Source organism: Cynara cardunculus (genome assembly GCF_001531365.2).
Source record: "Cynara cardunculus var. scolymus isolate 2C chromosome LG 11, CcrdV1, whole genome shotgun sequence".
Taxonomy (NCBI): domain Eukaryota; kingdom Viridiplantae; phylum Streptophyta; class Magnoliopsida; order Asterales; family Asteraceae; genus Cynara; species Cynara cardunculus.
The window spans coordinates 1,318,346-1,337,996 of NC_037538.1; the positions used below are offsets into that span (position 1 = coordinate 1,318,346).

At 35.5% G+C, this 19,651-nt stretch overlaps 3 protein-coding genes across 3 annotated transcripts; 1 reads left to right on the forward strand and 2 right to left on the reverse strand.

The window, feature by feature from the left end:
- Nucleotides 1-252: 252 nt before the first annotated feature.
- LOC112521494 (chitinase-like protein 1) lies at nt 253-4,840 on the forward strand. The gene is made up of 4 exons (XM_025130388.1): nt 253-452; nt 1,884-2,274; nt 3,041-3,200; nt 4,067-4,840. Exons 2-4 carry the CDS (start codon nt 1,893-1,895, stop codon nt 4,485-4,487), a joined length of 963 nt encoding a protein of 320 aa, XP_024986156.1. The 5' UTR covers nt 253-452; nt 1,884-1,892; the 3' UTR covers nt 4,488-4,840.
- A 541-nt stretch (nt 4,841-5,381) lies between these two features.
- Nucleotides 5,382-9,728, reverse strand: LOC112520904. The gene is made up of 4 exons (XM_025129528.1): nt 9,074-9,728; nt 7,419-7,656; nt 6,307-6,484; nt 5,382-6,087 (listed from the first exon to the last, which is right to left on the reverse strand). Exons 1-4 carry the CDS (start codon nt 9,726-9,728, stop codon nt 5,587-5,589), a joined length of 1,572 nt encoding a protein of 523 aa, XP_024985296.1. The 3' UTR covers nt 5,382-5,586.
- A 1,526-nt stretch (nt 9,729-11,254) lies between these two features.
- On the reverse strand, nt 11,255-18,483 carry LOC112521057 (PTI1-like tyrosine-protein kinase 1). The gene is made up of 8 exons (XM_025129687.1): nt 18,260-18,483; nt 17,270-17,447; nt 14,679-14,932; nt 14,458-14,584; nt 13,723-13,996; nt 13,089-13,221; nt 12,763-12,849; nt 11,255-11,572 (listed from the first exon to the last, which is right to left on the reverse strand). Exons 2-8 carry the CDS (start codon nt 17,361-17,363, stop codon nt 11,441-11,443), a joined length of 1,101 nt encoding a protein of 366 aa, XP_024985455.1. The 5' UTR covers nt 17,364-17,447; nt 18,260-18,483; the 3' UTR covers nt 11,255-11,440.
- Nucleotides 18,484-19,651: the final 1,168 nt, after the last annotated feature.

The following is a 19,651-nucleotide window of genomic DNA, read 5'->3' on the forward strand; positions in this document are numbered from 1 at the left end:
TTATTTTAATCATAAAATATATCAAATTAAATAAAGGATAAACGTGTTTAAACAAACCGACAATTGAGTCCAAAATCCAATTACTGAGCGACTCACCGAGTCAAAGGCCAGAATCGGAGGTGAGTTGTCGGTGGCGAGTTCACTTCTCTCTCTCTAGTTGGTGGGTCATCGTCCTCTTCAAAGCTTCCCCATATGTTTACTTGATTCCAAATCCAGCCTGTTTTCAATGATTCATACACCCCAACCGATCCCCATCATTCAATCTCCACCGTCCATTTCCACACCTTCCCCATTATTCCATTGACGCAAATACTTGATCTAACACACTTCATCTTCATTGCATTGTAGGCAGAGGAAATTCGCAAGCAAGGTTTTTCATACAAAACCCAATTGCATTTCAATCGAAATAAACAAAATCAGATCTAGAAGAAGGGGAGCAGTCTCCACTCTCAGTAAGTTCCACATTCTACTTCCTTCAATTACGCAGATCTCGTTTATTTTCAGCATAGATTTCCACCAAAACCTTGAAAGGAAACAAAATTCATTACTGGGTACATTGGTTTGTGATTGGGTGTTGTCGTTTATTTATCTTCTGCCCAATTAGATAGTGGTTGAACTTGAATCCTTCGTGTTTTTTCTCAAAGTTTCCAGTAAAACCCTAAAATGTAAACGAGATTCGTTACTGGGTATAGGGTTTGATGTCTCATATGCTATTTTCAGCATCTATATCTCTATGGTTTATGCTTTTTCCCCCAGAAAAGTTCACCAAATGGCTAAATGAACAAGAAAAGGAACTTGATTCCTTACTGGGTATTTTTGTTTTTATTGATCTTGTGTTGATTGGAGCTTATGATTTATATCTGTGTTTCTTCAATTCATTTTAACTAAAACTTCAATAAAGAAGAAAAAGGAACCCAATTCAATTAGTGGGTATTATGTTTTTTATATTCTCTGCTCATTTCAGCATCCTGAGACTCTCTGATTCATTTTCTTTTTTCAAGAAAATTTCCACCGACAATCCAAATAAACAAGGATGGTTGTTTTCCATTAAGTCCGGTATGGATAAAGCTGTTTGTGTGGATTAATCTGTCTGTATAGATTGAGATTTTTTTTGAGAGGGTTTTTCATAGATAGAACGAACTTGTTTTTCAATTGGGACGGACATGTTTGGGAAAACCTTTGCTTTCTGCATGGAGTTCCCCCTAGAAGCTTACCGAATAAACCACTTTCTATATCTTTAAGCAACTACCAAACATTCATGTATAACTGACGGAATAAGCTTTGAGTCCCCTTAAGCTCATTAAGCAGCTTACAAACAGGCTGGTTTTTCATTAATTTCTGTATGGATAAAGCTGTCTGTGTGGATTAATGTGGATTAATCTGTCGATAAAGATTGTGAAGGTTTTTGTTTGGGAGGATTTTTCCATAGATAGAATGAGTGTGTGTTTTAGTTGTAAGTTGTAACAAACATAAAAAACTTGGCTTTCTGAATAAAGTTCCCCCTAGACACTTACTGAATAAGCCACTTTCTATATCATTAAGCCAACTACCAAACAGTCATATACAGCTGACCAAATAAGCTGTGAGTCCCATTAAGCTCATTAAGCTGCTAACAAATATATATCACTAGCTATATTGTTAATGTTAAATAGGATCCTAATTCATCACATAAGTCTCTTATACTCTCATGTGTTCCATCTTTGCTACAAAATCCCTGAATTGATACGAAAAAGGATCTTAAATTTTAGTTGGGTATTTGTTTTATATCTCTTTCTCCATTCAAAAGCATATGGGTATATCCTAATTCGTGTTTTTCCAAATCTTTTCGATGAAATTAGCTTAATTTCATTAATGGGTGTTATGCTTTTGTTTGCTTTTTGCAGCGAAGAAGAATGGAGACGAAAAATACATGTCTTTTGATAATAAGTGTACTGTTTGTGATCGTTTCAATCGTGGATGCGACTGCAAACGTGCCTATATTGGTGAAGAAGGTGAAAGGGAAGAAAGTATGTGATCAGGGTTGGGAATGTAAAGGCTGGTCAGAGTATTGTTGCAATCTTACAGTAACTGACTATTTTGATTACTACCAATTTGAGAATCTTTTCTCGAAGAGGAATTCACCGGTGGCACAAGCTGCTGGTTTCTGGGATTATAAGTCTTTTATCACTGCCTCAGCCATTTACCAACCCCTTGGTTTTGGTACCACCGGCAACAAGACAACACAAATGAAGGAGATTGCTGCATTTCTTAGCCATGTTGGCAGTCAAACTTCTTGTAAGTTTATACTTTCAATAGTTGGACTTTTGTTCTTTATTGATGATGAATCTTGCTAGGAATTGTTTGAATCATGAGGTATGAATACTTGAAGTTTGCAATTGGAATTAGATTAAAAGAAAGGTTAGGTTGGTGGTGATGGTGAAGGGTGGTGGTCAGTGGTGGCAGGTGGTGACGTTTTTGGGTTTGAGAAAAGGGTAAAAAGACAGAAATGCCCTCATGTGAGGGGCACGTGGTGAGTGACTAATGTTGCTCTATTTGATGGTGTTTAACTTAGTGTTATGAAAATGACAAATTATGGCCCACTGGTGTACTTGATGCTTTCTAGGGACCAAAATGAAAATTTGAACATAACATGAGGGACCACGAATGTAGTTTAGATTTAATATTATTTTGGGGTTGTTTGGTTGGTTTTTTTATTAAGTTTTATATGGATAAAGTTGTCTGCATGGATTAATGTCTGCATAGATGTGGAAGATTTTTGTTTGGGAGTTTTTTTTTCCAAAGATGGAAAGAGCATGTTTCTTTTAGTTCGGAGGCTCTGGTTTGGAAAAAATTTGGTTTTTTGCATAAAGCTCTGCCTAAAATCTTACTGAATAAGCTACTTTCTATATCACTAAGCCACTACCAAACAGTCATCCATAGCTTACCGAATAAGCTGCAAGTCCCATTAAAATCATTTAAGTTGCTAACAAATCCCTCACTTTTACATGTTCAACTACAAAATGGCATGATGACATGATTTTTGTTGTCGAAAATGGTTTAGGTGGATATGGAGTGGCAACCGGAGGACCTACGGCATGGGGATTATGCTACAACAAAGAGATGAGCCCGAGTCAAAAATATTGTGACGATAACTACAAGTACACTTACCCTTGTGCCCCCGGAGCTGATTATTATGGTCGTGGTGCTTTGCCCATCTATTGGTATGAACCACTTTTTTTTTTCCTCCAATATTCAGTTCATGTCTTTTTATTCTGCAACGTTAGTATAAGAGGTCAGGTCTGCATATATCTCACCTCAACCTAACCATACTTTCAAGTGGGATTTACTGGGTTGGTTTGATTTGGTTATTCTGCAACGTAATAACTAGGGGTGTATTTGAGTCGAGTACAAGATTGCTTAAAAGATTGGTAGGCTTGTTGCTCATAGTATGGGCATAATGGCTTATACTCATAAGGTTCGTCACACCAAGGGCTTGTTTGTTAGCAGCATAAAGAGCTTAATGGGTGGGCTCACAACTTATTTAGTGAGCTATACATGGCTGTTTGATAGTTGCTTAATGATATAGAAAGTGGCTTATTCAATAAGTTTTTAGGTGGTAGCTTTATGCAGAAAGCCAAAGTTTTTTCCAAACTTGCCCCTTGCAGTAAAAAAACATGCTCCTTATCTATGACCCCTCCAAACAAAAAACTTTCCAATCTCTACAAACAGATTAATCCACAGAGATAGTTTTATCCATACAGGACTTGGCACTTGGGGTCTGTTTGTTAGCAGCTTAATGGGACTCGCAACTTATTCGGTCAGCCATACATGACTGTTTGGTAGTGGCTTAATAATATAGAAAGTGGGTTATTCAGTAAGCTTTTAGGGGGAAGCTTTATGTAGAAAGCCAAATTTTTTCCTAAACCTCCCCCTCCAATAAAGAAACACGTTTCTTCCGAACAAAAATCTTCCCAATCTCTACAGATAGATTAATTCACACGGACTGGTGTATCCATACAAGACTTAATGGAAAACCTCATGTAGTCGGAATGAGCTCACTTTTTCTTATGTCGTTGTGTTGTTTCAGGAACTTTAACTATGGATACATTGGCGACTGCCTGAACGTAGATCTTCTGAACCACCCCGAATACATTGAACAAAACGCCACTTTAGCCTTCCAGGCTGCTATCTTCCGATGGTTAACACCCTTAAAGAAGGGTCAGCCATCAGCCCACGAAGCCATGGTCGGCACCTGGAAACCAACCAAAAACGACACTTTGTCCCATAGATATCCTGGATTTGGTACCACCATGAACATCCTGTACGGTGAACGTACGTGTGGAAAAGGCGATGTTGACGACATGAACATCATCATCACCCATTACTTATATTATCTTGATTTGATGGGTGTTGGCCGAGAAGAGGCTGGGGCCCACGACGTGCTCACGTGCGCTGAACAGAAACCGTTTAACCCATCGACCACTAAAAAAGAAGCGGCTTCCAGCTGAGCTTTGTTTGGTTCAACACTATATCGATATGGCTTCAATATCTCAAGAAATAAAAGGTGCCCTTTGGATGTTGCTGTGAAATGTGTGGTATGGAGGCTTGGTGGCTTGGAGCCATAATAGTGTGAAGCTGAGGGCTGGTGGATTAAGATCCATGTCTTTAGTTTATAGATTCAAAATCATTTTGATTTTAAATGTTTGGTATTTATTTTGTGATTTTTTAGTGAAAATTACAGACATCAATATTCTATAATTTTGTTCAGATTATGAATCTTCAGTTTGGTTGTATTATAAAGTTTGTAATAAATGTGTATGAATATTTTTCAATGTTAATTGTAAAATTGCTTATTTGTTAATTGTTTTTGCCTTTACCTGGTGGTTGGTATTTTATGGGAATTTATAGAGTTTGTTTATAATAATGTTTTAAAATATATTAAAAATATTTGTTTTACAATATGTAATTAATAAAAAAATGTAATTTAATTATTTTTATAATTTTTTATAAATTGTTTTTATGAATTATTAATTTGTTTTACAAATCCTACATAACAAACACATCAAAATTTCCAACGTCGTTTTAATTTTTTTGGAGGTCCTGTTACACCCATACTAAAGTTATAAATTATATGAAATGTATAACATGACAAAGTGAGAAGAATATCAAAGGGTCGTTTTTTCTGTTTTTAACAGACAAAACAAATTAAATAGTCATTTTTGATTTTGAAGGAAATTAGATAGGTTTTAATTAATGTTACAGGCACCAAACACAAGTAAAATTGGACCCCAAAATTTTGAAGGTCCTGTTCAAAAACCATATTTAACATGCTAATAAAACAACCTTGCCGCCCTTAAAATATCTAATAAATAACATAATATAAACCAAAATTACAAGCTCTTTAATTTGAATTTATAATATTTTCAAGAAAATGAAGCATGGAATACCAAAAATAGGTCAATTTGATGAGTTTTCTTGAAAAACTACCAAAAATTTCAAGAAACTGAAGATGTAAAACAGATCATGGGATCAATGATAAGAAGTATCAAAATCTTCAAAATCCCATCTCAGATCAAAAACTCAATCTTCACTTCACTTTCAACATGTTTAAACTAACTTGTTTTCCGCCTGCCCGAAATACTGGCCCGATATTGTTACTAAAATATTAAGCATGATAACTTCATCATCAAGACCTGATTTTTGAGCTCGAAGGGTCGCACATTTTCGCAACAAGCAACGAAGCGAAGCACTGGTGTCGGCATCTAGAGGAGTGTCGATGGCTGCACAAAGAGCAAACAGCCATGCACACTCGTTTCGACTCAAAGAGCTCACAGTCTCCACGGACGTTATCCGTTTCCTCAGCATCGTCACACGAGCCACTGGTTCCATCTCAAGAATGGTTCGCAAGCTAGGCCAGTCGCAGTTGGCAGTCTTCTGGTCTTCTGTTTGGCAGAAATCAAGATTTTCTTGAATCGTATTCGTGCCATCATCTGTCTGACAGAAATCAAGATTTTCTTGAACCACACTCTCAAAAATGCTCTGGGCAAGAGGGATTGGTTCGATTTTGCTAGAGAATGTAGAAACAGAACTTTCATCGCGGGATAACGCCTGAAATTTATAAAAAATGCAAAACAAATTATCGACCGAAAGTTAAAAGCCATAACCAAACTACAAAGAAATCAAACTTGGGTCACTGGGTCCTCTTTGTTTTGATCATTTAAACTTTTCATTTTATGGGTTTGATTTGTATGAAAAGAACGAAAGATATAATTGTGAAATAAGGACGGAAGGCAATGGAAGAACGGTAAACGGAAAGGACAAACTTACCAGCCTTAACTCTGAAAAGTCGGCAAGGAAAACATCTTCCCACTCTTTGGATGGCATTATATGCTCCGGACACGCTGCAATTTCAGGGATATTTGGCATATAAACAGTTTGTTCTTTGTTGAACGCATCTCTTTCGACCTTCGCAACTTTTACTTTTGGGATATGCTCAGCCTCCCATCTATGCACAAAAAAACGGCTATCAGTAAACCATATATATGTGTATATATATGTATAGGGGAGGGTTCATGTGAGAACCGCGTACAATATGAGAACTAGGGAACTGATTTTATACCATGTACACTATTGACTACACTGTATAAATATCATCAAAATATGTATACTGTTGATGAATATATACAACATGTTCACTTGTATTTGTAATTTGTCAATGAGTATATTCAACGATATATACACATGAAAACATTAGTTCCCTGGTTTTCAAAATATTTGCGGGTCTCATTTGAACCGGCCCTCTCTCTCTCTCTCTCTCTCTCTCTATCTATATATATATATATATATATATATATATATATATATATATATGGACTTAGGTTCAAGGGAAAACCAAAAAAAAGGGAAAATCAAGGAATACCCTAATAACTATTCATGATTCATCTGTACGGTATACACTGATACACATGTGCATAAAAGTAAATGTTACCTGGTTTCTATGCATGTGTGCTTCTTATGCATCATGTGCATACCAGACAAATAACTTTTATGTACATGTGCACATCGTTCAGATGAATAGTTACCAGGGTGTTCGTCAGTTTTTCATGTTTTTTGCGGTTTACAAGTAATTAATTTGTCTGGTATGCACATGTTCATAATATGCACAAGTGCATAAAAACTAAGAAACAACTTCAATTATTTGTATGCACATGTGCATACTGTTATAGGTGTTCCTCAGTTATTCATTTTTCTTGGGGGTTTTCCCCTGAACCTCCCTCCCTCTCTCTCTCTCTCTCTCTATATATATATATATATATATATATATATATATAATATAGAAAGTCAATGTATGTGGGGGTGTGTGTGTAAGAGTCTTTAACTTCAAGCCATGGAAAAAGGGAGGCTTTCTAACAGGAAAAAAAGAGGGTGACGGGCATTACCTCACTCGCCTAAGATATTCTAGTCCATCTTGTGGAGGCCCCGAATCAAAATCAGGTTCTCCGGTTACCAAAAATGCAGGTCTTTGAATGCTAAAAAGTTCGGAATCGCTGTCTTCATCTTCATAATCATCTTCCTCTCCACCAAGCGAGCCATCTAAATCGTTGCCATTTACACCCGATACATGATCCACTTGGTTCGTATTTTGCATTTCACCACCGACATTGTCAAGCTCATTACCTGGAAAGTATCAGCATTTCCGTCAAAGAAAGATTCTACCAACTTCCATACGACATTTGCACTGCTTAAAGAACAATTCACGATAAAAAAAGATCTTTTTCAAGAATCAAATATATATGTTTCTCCGTATTGTGAACCTCAACCACTCTGATGTACGCTTAAAGAAGCTAGCAAGCATAACAAGCCTTTGTGGTGCTTTTGGTACCAGGCATGATAGGACAGAACATGACTGAACAACAAAGTTGTTCAACGCAACGTTTGGTAAGACAAAATTGAAACTGAACAAATAAATATTTTTTATAACAGAATATATCATTAGGAAGTTTTTGTCAAGTCGATTAAAATGACACCAAAATAAAAAGTTCATGTAGTTTCCAATTTTTATTTCTATATTATTTTTATTATTAATATTTAATAAATTACATAAATTAATCAAAATATAGAAACCGTATAAAAAGGAGCTAACAAATCTAATTTCCTATCCACTTGCTATGCGTTGTTACAGGCTATGTACATGTTGTGTACTACTTTTATGATAAATAACAAATAATCGAGCTTTATATTCAACAATGTGAGCATATCACCTACTAAAGTTAGGGGTTGTTTGGTTGGTTTTCCATTAAGTCCTATACGGATAAAGTTGTCTGTGTGGATCAATTTGTCTATATAGATTGAGAAGGTTTTTATTTGGGAGGGTTTTTTCATATATGGAAAAGGGCGTAATTTTTAATTGAAAGGGGGCATGTTTGGAAGAAAAAAAAAAAAACTTGGCTTAGAATTTTACTAAGGGGCTGTTTGGTTGGTTTTTCATTGTCATGTATGGATAAAGCTGTCTGTGTGGATTAATCTGTCTTTAGGTTGAGAAGGTTCTTGTTTGGGAGAGTTTTTCATAGACAAAATGAACATGAGTGAGTCTCATTAAGCAGCCAACAAACAGACCCTAATGGCCTGTCTTAGCAACTTAATGAGCTTAATGGGACTTTTGCAGCTTTACGGTCAGCTATAGAAAGTAGCTTCTTCAGTAAGCTCCTAGGAGGAAGCTTTATGCAGAAAGCCAAGTTTTTTTCCAAACTTGTCCCTCCCAATTAAAAACACTTCCTTTTTATCTATAAAAAAACTCTCTGAAAAAAAACCCAATCTATATAGACATATTAATCCACACAGACAACTTTCTTTATCTATACAGGCTAATGGGAAACCAACCAAACATCCCCTAAGCCACTTTCTACATCATTAAGCGACCACCAAACAATTATATATAGCTGACCGAATAAGTTGTGAGTCACGTTAAACGTATTGAGCTGCTAACAAACAAACCCTCAGACAAGAGAGCACACACAAAATCATCAAAATTGCATTTCAAGACTATGTTCATTGCATCTAGTGAAAGTTGATAAGCAAATGATCAAGAATATACCCTTTTTGCTGGCGAATAGCGGCCGAGGATCAAAATTCACATAATTTTCCTCCTCATCATGTACTGAACCACCCAAACCATCATACTCCTTGGCTACAACAGATCCAAGCCCACAATAAACCTCAATCCATTTCTTCTTTTGATCATCCATTCTTGAATACCTCAAAGCTTCCATATCTTCCCTAATGTACCTCACTCTTGCCCTATCACCTCTTCTATCACAATCACACACATTTTGCCTTTCGAAATCATGAATCGAATTTGAATTCAAATTCTTTTTCAACCCTTTTCCCCTTTTTCGAACCCGTTTCTCTTTCTTTCCTTCTTTCTTCACATTTTGTTCCTCTTTGCCCTCATCGATGGCTTCAATCCGTGATGAATCATCGAGAATTATCGTCTGATTAGGGGAATCACTGAGATTTATGAGATGGGTTTCATCTTTTGGAACTAATTCTTGCCCTTGTTCAACATGTAGCTCTTCGATTTGATCCAAAGAAGTCGATAAATTGACTTCATGAGGTTCTTGATTATCGTTTCTGACATCGGGAACCAAACCCACTTGGACATCGATGGTTTCTTGAATACTTTTGGTGATTAAATCATCCGAGGAAGGATTTGATGTTCTTGATTCCAAAACGGAAGAACTTTCGGCCATCTTGCGGTCCAGTGGGGTTTAGAGTGAAGAAGGTTTTAGAAGTGGTTTAAATATAGGGGGTGTTTGTGAATTGAATTATTCCGGTGTGCAACCAGTAACAAACATTTATAATTTATATCGGTGTCCAACCGGTAAAAAAAAGTTTTTGAAGAAGTTAAAAGCATTCTAACTTATAATAAATTGATAAATACTTTTATAAAAAACATAAATTGTTTCAGATGAGCAATCCCAAACAACTTCATAGTATGCATCCATCTCAAACTATTTGTATTTCTATCCCACAAGATGGAGTAAATATCATCAATAATTTGGTGTTAAATGTTTTTAATTTTAAGGTAGATTACGTTTTTTATGCATATGGTTGATTAAATTTTTGATTTTAGAAATTTATGGTTTGTAATTAATTGTTATTTTTATTTTATAATTTATTGGAGTTTCAGTTCTTGTGATTTATAATTTTTTACTTTTTTTTCATTAACCAGGATATCTAACCGACTATGTAAGCCGACTAATCCTAGGACGGTCACCTGTTTTGCAGATAGTCCAGAGTCACCGCATTTGAAACTCTGTGACCATAAGGGGATTTTTATTTCTCTTTGGATTTGAAACGGAGACCTTCTGATACTTTTAACATTTGTAGTCAAGCTTAAACCGATCAGGCACCACCCTTGTGGTTATGATCTCTTATACTTGAAGGTATGAATTAGCTCAATGATGAATTTAATAATGAATTACAAACCATAAGAACGAATATAACAATTTCTAAACTATAGGGATGAAAATCGTAATTTATCTTAATTTTATGAAGCTCAAGTATTTAATAATTTTGTTAAGCTAATCTTTTTTTGGTAACCCATGAGTGTTTGGGTCAGATTGTACACATCTCAACCAATCCCAGGATTCAAAAGTATAGTTAGAAAAATTCTCAGTGACAGACTCGAACCGGTGAACTTTCCAACCATTAAAACACAATCATAACATAAAATAAATTACTTTAAATAATGTTTTAAGTATTATTTTACATCAAAATCATAAGATACAATCGTTAGAGCCATTCAATGTTGTACATATTTTTTCACGAAAAATACACGTGAAAGTAGACGAACCATTTTGAGCATTACCCTTGAAACCATTTCGAAAAACAATTAGATGGTCTGATTTGGAGGATTTTCTAACTCAATTCTCTTATATTATGGTTATCGTCGGTTTTGACTATCATACCGTTACTGACTTACTGTGACATAAACTCTTACACAAATCAAGAATCTTAAAGAAGCGGATGCATAAGGGGCAAGCTCAGTTGAGAACCTGGTTTACGTTATAAACCAGAGGACCAACGAGAGGCCGCCACACATCCAGGACATATCATCATCAACGCTCTCATTTATCCTCCAGTTCGCAACGAAAATCACGTTTGCAACTAAACTTTCCTAAAATGCATAATAATGTTACATATACGGGGAAGTCAACCCACATTGGTGTGGATGTAGGCCAAGAATCGCTATTTTGATCCATTGAAGCAAGTCTTGAATAAAAGCTGGTTTCCATTATTGAACAAATCTTTGACAAACCCAACACAAGTGCACATCAATGTTCTCAAAACAAAAAAATATAAATGCAAAGAAAACCACTACTATATATGCCTCAAACCAAAACCTACAATCGAAAAGCTGTAGACCGACCGTCCCAGAAAGAAACTCGTCCCGTTTACATTACACTTCCGGAGCCGCTGCTGCTGGTGGTGCAGGAGCCCTCAACAGTGGTTGAAGAGCCTTCACCACGATACTCATATTAGGCCTAAACTCAGCCTCATACTGCACGCACAAAGCCGCCACTGCCGCCAGCTACAACCACAAACAAATATGAGTTAGGGGTTGTAAGATTAGTTTTCCATTAAGTCCTATAGGGTGCGTCTAGTAGGAACATAGTGGAACATGCATGTTTCCCCTCCATCCCATGGAATAAGGTCGAACATACTTGTATTTTACATATAACCTCAAAGTAAAACCTAATTCTCTTCTAAAACATCAAATACCGTCTCTCTGTACATTTTATTCATTTTTTAAAATTTATTTAGTGTATTTTATGCTCTTTAATATTTCATTTTACTATCCTCAAAATATTATTTTTATACGGTTGCAATATTTGATTCATTTATGTAATTTATTAAATATTAATAATAAAAAATATATAGAAAAGGTATAAAATAAAAATTGGAAACTACATAAACTTTTTATTTTGGTGTTATTTTAATCATATTGATGAAAACTTTTTAAAGATATATTTTGTTATAAAAAATATTTATTGTATTATAATTTAACAAATTACATAAATTGATCAAAATATAAATATACAACTCATTAAGGGTAAATTGGTCATTAATTTGTTTTGTCCTGTCCACTTTTGTCTTATCAAACACTAAACAATGTCTTGTCCTATCCTATCCCATCTGGATATCAAACACACCCGTATAGATAAAGTTGTTTGTGTGGATTAATCTATCTATATAGATTAAGACTTTTGTTTGGGTGGGTGATTTAGTAGCTGAATGCGCGTGTTTTTTAATTGAGAGGGAGGTATAAAAAGAAAAAAAAAACTTGGCTTTCTACATAAAGTTCCCCCCTAAAAGCTTACTAAATAAGCCACTTTCTATATCATTAAGCCACTACCAAACAGTCATGTATAACAGACCGAATAAGTTGTGAGATTAAGTTGCTAACAAACATATCCTTAGAGCATCTCCAATGGTTGTTTGAAGAAAGCTTGAAGATGACTTGATTATTGGAGATAATGACTTGAAGATGACTTTTTTTTTATCAATCACTTGAGGTTCCTCAAGTCTTTAAAGAAATGGATGTAAGAGGCAAAGAGAGAGAAAAAGTGTATGATGGCGGAACCAAGACTTTTTTTTATATATTTTTATTTTGTTCTAAGTCTTTTACACAAGTTAAACATTGCGGATGCTCTTAGTCAGTTACTAAGTGGGTCCCATTTCATATGTATTTCCTACTACTTTGGAAAGAGATAGACCGACCTTTGCAACCGCTTTTGGAGGGTACTCTCCCTTGAGTCTTGGATCAACACATTGTTTCACCTTGTCTTCACTTAGCCTCGGTGTAGCCTATATGTAGAACAAAACAGAAAAAAATGGATCTTTAACCATTTATATGATCATCAAGAAAGATGGGTTTTTTCAGGTTCCTTTATTACTCGATCAATTTCATGGGGTCCCTTCTTTATTTTGCCACATATCAACTAAGGACTCATCATCAGCAGAACCCATATCATGAAATTGTCAAATGGCCGAAATGGATTTGACCCATTCGCCATTTATACAATAATCAGAAAAAAAAGACTCACCCAAGTGACAAGACTCTGCTGTCCACGTGGCATTGTGTGATCAACAGGTTTCCGACCAGTTAGAAGCTCAAGAAGAACAACCCCAAAGCTATACACGTCACTCTTTTGTGTCAGCTGGCCCGTCATTGCATATCTACACAAGGGTTCCACTCAAAACATTAGATAATTGGTAAGTTTCTTTTCATAAGAAAAGCACACGAAAATGTGCATATTATCATATGAATATCAGTCTTTCAAGGTACTTATAAACAGCAAACACATTCAAAAAATAAAAGAAAATTAGGGTTCATAGGTAAACAACTAAAGTCTGTTTAAAACAACTAGAAATAGAGGGAGGTTCAAGGGCAAACCCCAAAAAATATGAAAAACGGAGGAACACCCTGGTAACCATTCATCTGAATGGTATTCACATGTGCATACAAGTAATCGAAGTTGTTTCTTGGTTTTTATGCACGTGTGCATGTTATGCACATGTGCATACCGGACAAATTGCTTACAAATCACTTATATGCACATGTGCATACCGTCCAGATGACCCGGAACCTGACCTATTAGAAATAAACTTAAAGGGGATCTCTTTTCCTGACTTCCTTTTAGAGACATGAATGTATGTGAAAAGGGTTTAAAGCATTACTCTGGTGCATGATAGCCAAAAGTTCCCAACACGCGAGTAGAATGCAAGCGAGCAGCCATATCTGGTGCTTGGTTTGAAAGGTTAAAGTCGGCGATCTTGGCTCTCAGGTCTTCAAATAGTAGCACATTGCTAGACCTAATATCTCTGTGAATTATCGAAGGTTGAACTTTTTCGTGCAAGTAATCCAGTCCCCTTGCTGCATCAACAGCAATCCTTACTCGCTGCATCCAATCAAGCACGGGCCCTGGTTGTGCTCCTTGCACACCCTTCCTACCTGTACATATATATATATATATATATATATATATATATATATATAAATTAAAGACTCAAGACCAACTAATTTTTTAACTTTTCGTAACAAAATAAACGTTCCCCACATATATATACATGGTTTCAAATATGAACCGTGTAATTCTTACAAGCCATACAAATCATTATATTAAAAAAACTAAGATACTAATGGACAATTATCATGATTCATTGATTACGATTGAGATATATATGGAAGATAATAAAGTTCATTCATTATGATCATGGCTTTGGATTAGGAAACAAAATAAAATCAGATATTTATTAGACTGGATGGACGGCTAAGATTGGTTTGTAAAGTTTGTTAGAATTGCATGGTTTGAAAATGAAATGTCCCCTATATATATGTGTATATATATAAATTAAAGACTTGAGACCAACTAAATTTTTTAACTTCTAAAACAAAATGAACATTCCCCATACCGTGCAATATGTCATGTAAAGATCCCATGGTTGCAAATTCATAAGCCAGGACACGGGTATTTCCGTCAACGCAGTAACCACACAACTCAACAAGATTGTCATGCTTCAGCGTTGAGACCATGGAAACCTTGAGGTTGGAAGACATGCGTTATTCGTAAAGAAAGAAAAAAGAAAAAAAGAACTATTAAAAGATCATTTTCTTTACAGAAACGTCTACTTACCTGAGTCAAAAACTCGTTATTTGATTCAGCCTCAGTAGAAACATCAAGCTTTTTCACAGCCACGGTTTTTCCATTATCTAAGGTTGCAAAGTAAACCCTTCCATATGAACCTTCACCGATCAATGCCTTTGATCCAAAATTCTCGGTTTTTTCTTTCAGTTCTTCGAGTGAAAGTGCAGGCACTTCGATTGTAGGTACTGCTTTATGCACGTCAAATTTGACCGGAGGTGTTGCTTTTGAGTCTTTTTGCTGCCCTACATTACATGTAGAGATAAAGGCTTTAAAACACTATGCACGGTTTGTATGGTTATATAGGCCTCAATAGGTTGTAAAACAACAAGGGTGTGTTTGGTTTGAGGTAATTGGTAGGATTTGGACTTGAATTACATTCCAATCCCGCGATTGGTTCAAATGAAAATCCGGAATTGAAATCCCAGAAACATTGGATTTATATATTCCATGAGGGTAGTTGGTATTTCACGCGATTTCATAGGATTTGTTCGTAAAGATGTTCTGAAATGTGTTAAAAGAACATTTGTTTTGTAATAATCAATTAATAAAAGGTAATGTAATTATTTTTTATAATACGTTTTTGTAAGATATCTATAAATAATGGAATTCAGTTCCGCTCCAAATCCTACAAACCAAACACACATAAGGGGTTGTTCGGTTTGATGGAACGGTTTTGAGGGATTTGGATTTCATGGAAAGATTTGGAACTGGAGGGATCTGGATTTGGAAGGATTTGGAATCTTTGGTGTGATGGATTTGGAATGGAATGGGATTCCATTTTTATAAATAATTAATAAAAGAAATAATTAATATAATTAAAAAATCTTTTTATTAATGAATTATTATAAAACAAGTGTTTTAAACATATTTTAAAACATTATTATATAGAAATCCTATGAAATCTCGTGAAATCCCAACCACCCACGTGGGATTTCAAAATCCTAGGATTTCAAATCCGAACAATCCTGCAAACCAAACATGAATTTGAAATCCAAATCCATTCCCGCAAACCAAACGGACCCTAAAGATTCAAATCCCTCTAATTCCACATCCATCCACGAAATTCAAATCCCTAAAAAACATTCCGTCAAACCAAACGGACTCGTAGACATTCTACATCTATCATAACCAAAGAAAGAGAGTTGAAGCAAAATGCATAGCAATGAGTATTTAGAATGGAAAGAAAAAGCAGAAGATAATTAAGAATCCAACAGTGTCTAGAATTTAACAAGCTTTTTAAAATGAGTTGGGGTATGCTAAAAATGAGTAGCTTAATGATATAGAAATTACTCAATAAGTTTGTAGGGAGAACTTTATGCAGAAAGCCAAGCTTCTTCCAAACCTGTCCTTCCCAATTAAACCTTCCAAATCTATACAAGAGCTTTATCCAAACAAGACTTAGGGGTTGTTTACTTGCGGCTTAATTAGGCTTATTGGTCTATCTGGCTTATTCGTACAGTTCATTTGGGTTGTTTACTTACGGTCTATTCGTACAGAACATGGCTTAATTGCATAGATAGAAATGGTGTGTTGTCCCCGTTCAGCAACAAAAATGACACTCCTACCCCTTATTTAAAGCATCGCCTCCTTCCCAAATGAGACACCCATCGTCAACCTCTTTATGATTTTTTGTTTTGATGTTCAAATAATTAATATTGGGGGGTAAATCGGTCATTTATGTTATTCAGACTGTTGGTTCAGATAAAAAAAGTAAAGAACAACACCCATTCATCCAGACAGACAAATTTATCTGGACAGACAAATTTATCCATACAAGACTTCATAAAAAATTTGGTAAACAACCCCTTAGGGATTGTTCTAAATAGCGTGAGGCGTGGCGTGGCGTGGCGTGGCTGCAAAGCCAAGCCTCAAGCCATGGAAGCTACAGCGAAGTCACGACGTTGTTCAAGGCGTGACTTATGGTGGCAAATCTCTATATCATATATAATATAATATACATAAACATATGTTTTCTGCTATTACTCAATGAATCATTGATAATAAACAATTTAAATTAAGTTATATATTAAAAACTAACAAACAAGATATTAAAAAGATAAGTAAAATCAGATATTGTTTTATAAAAACCGCGCATTAAGCCATGATGTGCCTCACGCTTAACGTGGCGTGACACGAGCCTTGAGCCACGGCTGCGCACCATGGCTGCTGTTGCGGCGAGCCTTTTTGAACATTACTTAGCAACTTAATGAGCGTAATGGGACTCACAACTTATTCGGTCAGCTATACATAATTGTTTGGTAGTGGCTTAATGATACAGAAAATGGCTTTTTCCTTAAGCTACTAGGGAGAGTTTTATGCCGAAAGTCAAGTTTTTTTCAAACCCGCCCTCCAATTAAAAAACAGGCTCTTTCCATCTATGAACAAACCCTCCCAAACAAAACCCTTCTCAATTTATAAAGACAGATTAATCCACACAGACATCTTTATCCATACATGCTTAATGGAAAACCAACCAAACAACCCCTTAATAGAAAACCAACCAAACAACCCCTTACTATCATACGTTATTTAACGAGGCAAGGCAGAGGGAGAGGGTCATATCTAGTTGTGGAGCATACCATCACTGTGATCACTGTGGTTTTTTACCAATCCGTTGTCATTTGGTGGGTAACGCTCTTCAACTTGACAAGTACAACACAGCCACCTCCGCATCCTATCTCTCTTCCTCAAAATTAGATCGTCTTTAGCTCTTGGTTTCCCCAAACGTCCAAAGTATGCAGGAGGAGGTGTATGCAACTGCACAACCATAGAAACACGTATACAAATAAATAAATCATCGTTCAATACACAACCTCAAACATAATCATAAAGATAAAAGATTTGCATCCAACAAATCGATTTTCCCATCCACGAACAAATACTAAATATCCTTCATCGCCTATTCGATCATCTATACGTATAAGATGTTGCCTAAAAGGTCTTCACAAGTTTAGGGTACATCTGAAAGGGGAACCCAAGACTTTTAAACATTCTACAACCAATGAATTACAATTTCAAGTGGGACGCCATTGAAATCTATCTTTTTTATCAACAATTTGGGCTTAACAACAAAAATCAGAAGGCATGGCCATGTATATCAAAGATCTCGACCATATGCACCAAATGTGATCACAATCATATGGATTCTTACCACTAAACCACGAAAACGAAGACGGGGATCCATTACAATGTTACAATTACAATCGGAAAACAAACAAATCCAATAACAAAAAGAAATCGAGTTCTACTTTCCTCCAAGGAATAAATTTAAAGTAAAAAAAAGGAAAATGAAACCCAATTGGGTAAATCAAGCAAATATTCAACAAAGGAAACCCAATTTAAGATTCAATCTGAGCGTAACACCCAAAAAATTGAAAAAAACTAAGACGATCCGGTAATGGAAGACTACGGAGAAGAGGAAGGAAGGGTTCCTTATCAAATCTAAGATTAACCGGTACAATTAAACCACAAATTAGGATTAAAATGTCCCAACAAACCCTTGTTTGAAAACTGAAAAAGCAACCATCCTCGTAAATGATAAATTAAGCAAACCGGAATTGAAGGATTACCTGTCTTACTTCTGTCACTTTGGGGTTCTTGATTTAGGGCTTTGTTTTTATCGTGTTTTTCAGGTATCGAGAATTGGGGAAAGACAGATAAGCAAGGAGCGATTGGAAGAAGAGGAGGAGAGAGAAACAAAGGGGGTCATTAGAGAGAGATAGAGAGAGAGAGAGAGTGAATGAGGGTTTAGAAGTTAAATTACCATCAATAGAAGAAGGCGGTGATGGATTCCATTTTCAAGATTTCTTTAGCGCAATTAGTTTTGCAACGGCCAAACAGGTGACATCGATATGTCCCATCAAATCAGATATGTCAATTAAGATATTTTCAATAACTACAAATTGCATCATACACTTACCGGCTAAAATCTTAATCCATCAAAATGGTATTATATGTAATAATTTACCTGATAAGCATTAATCATGATAAGAATTGTCACTCTCACTTAACGGGTAAGACCCTTGATCTTTGTTTTCGCACTTACCAAATAAGATTCTTGGTCCTTCAAATGTTCATCTGTTAAGATAATGTGACTTGATAAACTCTTACCGAGTAAGCATTTAGTAAACGACCCCTTAGCCCTTGTTTGTTTTAAAACAACTCTTATCAGACTCTTTTGTCTAATTCGGTAAGAGCCAGGATCATATAAACTGTTTGTTTTTTTTTTTTTCAAATTTTCAGAGACACTTTTGTCTTACCATTTTCGTATATATATTAAAAGGTAAACCGACCCTTATTTGTCTCGTATTCGTATTGTTCTCCAAACCCTCAACATCTGACGTTTCTCAATCACTCTTCTCTCAATTTAATAACCTTAATTTATTTAAATTTGTTTAAATGTATATAAATTCAATATTACAATATTTTGAAGTGGCAAAATAGATAATTATACAAGTTCAAATATCTACTGCTTCACAAAAACCAATAGTCTTATTGGTTATTATTTCAGACTTCGGCACCAAATCTCATCAATCAGAAATGAAATAAGACTTCAGACGTTAGCACATCTTAAAAAACAAGCAACGCCTTACTGTGTAAAACTCTCACTCCTTGCTGTGTTTTTTTACTGGGTAAGATTGCAGGTCTGTGTCATACCCAATTGGTAAGGTAAGTGACAGTAGTAAGCACATACCCATTAAGTGTTTACTAAATGACCCCATAATTTATTTTTAAATTTACTGAAAAATATTTGAGTAGTTACTTGGGAACAAGATCCATCACAAACCTCATTTTCATTAAGAGTTCAGGAGGACCAGAACCATAGAGAACTTGTCATGTATCCATATTCATAATGAATATGGACATGAGATTCATATGAATGTTTGTATTCATTATATGTTTTGTTAAAAATTCATGGCCACATTCATTATGTGGCGTGCTCTCAGTGATTCCTTAGTTCT

What these genes read in the sequence shown, in the direction of transcription:
- LOC112521494 (XM_025130388.1), top strand. Translation starts at nt 1,893, where the DNA reads ATGGAGACGAAAAATACATGTCTTTTGATAATAAGTGTACTGTTTGTG. An exon ending in TGTTGGCAGTCAAACTTCTT is followed by an intron (nt 2,275 to 3,040) that starts GTAAGTTTATAC and finishes AAAATGGTTTAG; the next exon opens with GTGGATATGGAGTGGCAACC. An exon ending in GGTGCTTTGCCCATCTATTG is followed by an intron (nt 3,201 to 4,066) that starts GTATGAACCACT and finishes GTGTTGTTTCAG; the next exon opens with GAACTTTAACTATGGATACA.
- LOC112520904 (XM_025129528.1), bottom strand. Translation starts at nt 9,728, where the DNA reads ATGGCCGAAAGTTCTTCCGTTTTGGAATCAAGAACATCAAATCCTTCC. An exon ending in GCTATTCGCCAGCAAAAAGG is followed by an intron (nt 7,657 to 9,073) that starts GTATATTCTTGA and finishes GATACTTTCCAG; the next exon opens with GTAATGAGCTTGACAATGTC. An exon ending in GAATATCTTAGGCGAGTGAG is followed by an intron (nt 6,485 to 7,418) that starts GTAATGCCCGTC and finishes TTTTGTGCATAG; the next exon opens with ATGGGAGGCTGAGCATATCC.
- LOC112521057 (XM_025129687.1), bottom strand. Translation starts at nt 17,363, where the DNA reads ATGCGGAGGTGGCTGTGTTGTACTTGTCAAGTTGAAGAGCGTTACCCA. An exon ending in ATAACGAGTTTTTGACTCAG is followed by an intron (nt 14,585 to 14,678) that starts GTAAGTAGACGT and finishes TCCAACCTCAAG; the next exon opens with GTTTCCATGGTCTCAACGCT. An exon ending in AGCAGAGTCTTGTCACTTGG is followed by an intron (nt 12,850 to 13,088) that starts GTGAGTCTTTTT and finishes TTCTACATATAG; the next exon opens with GCTACACCGAGGCTAAGTGA.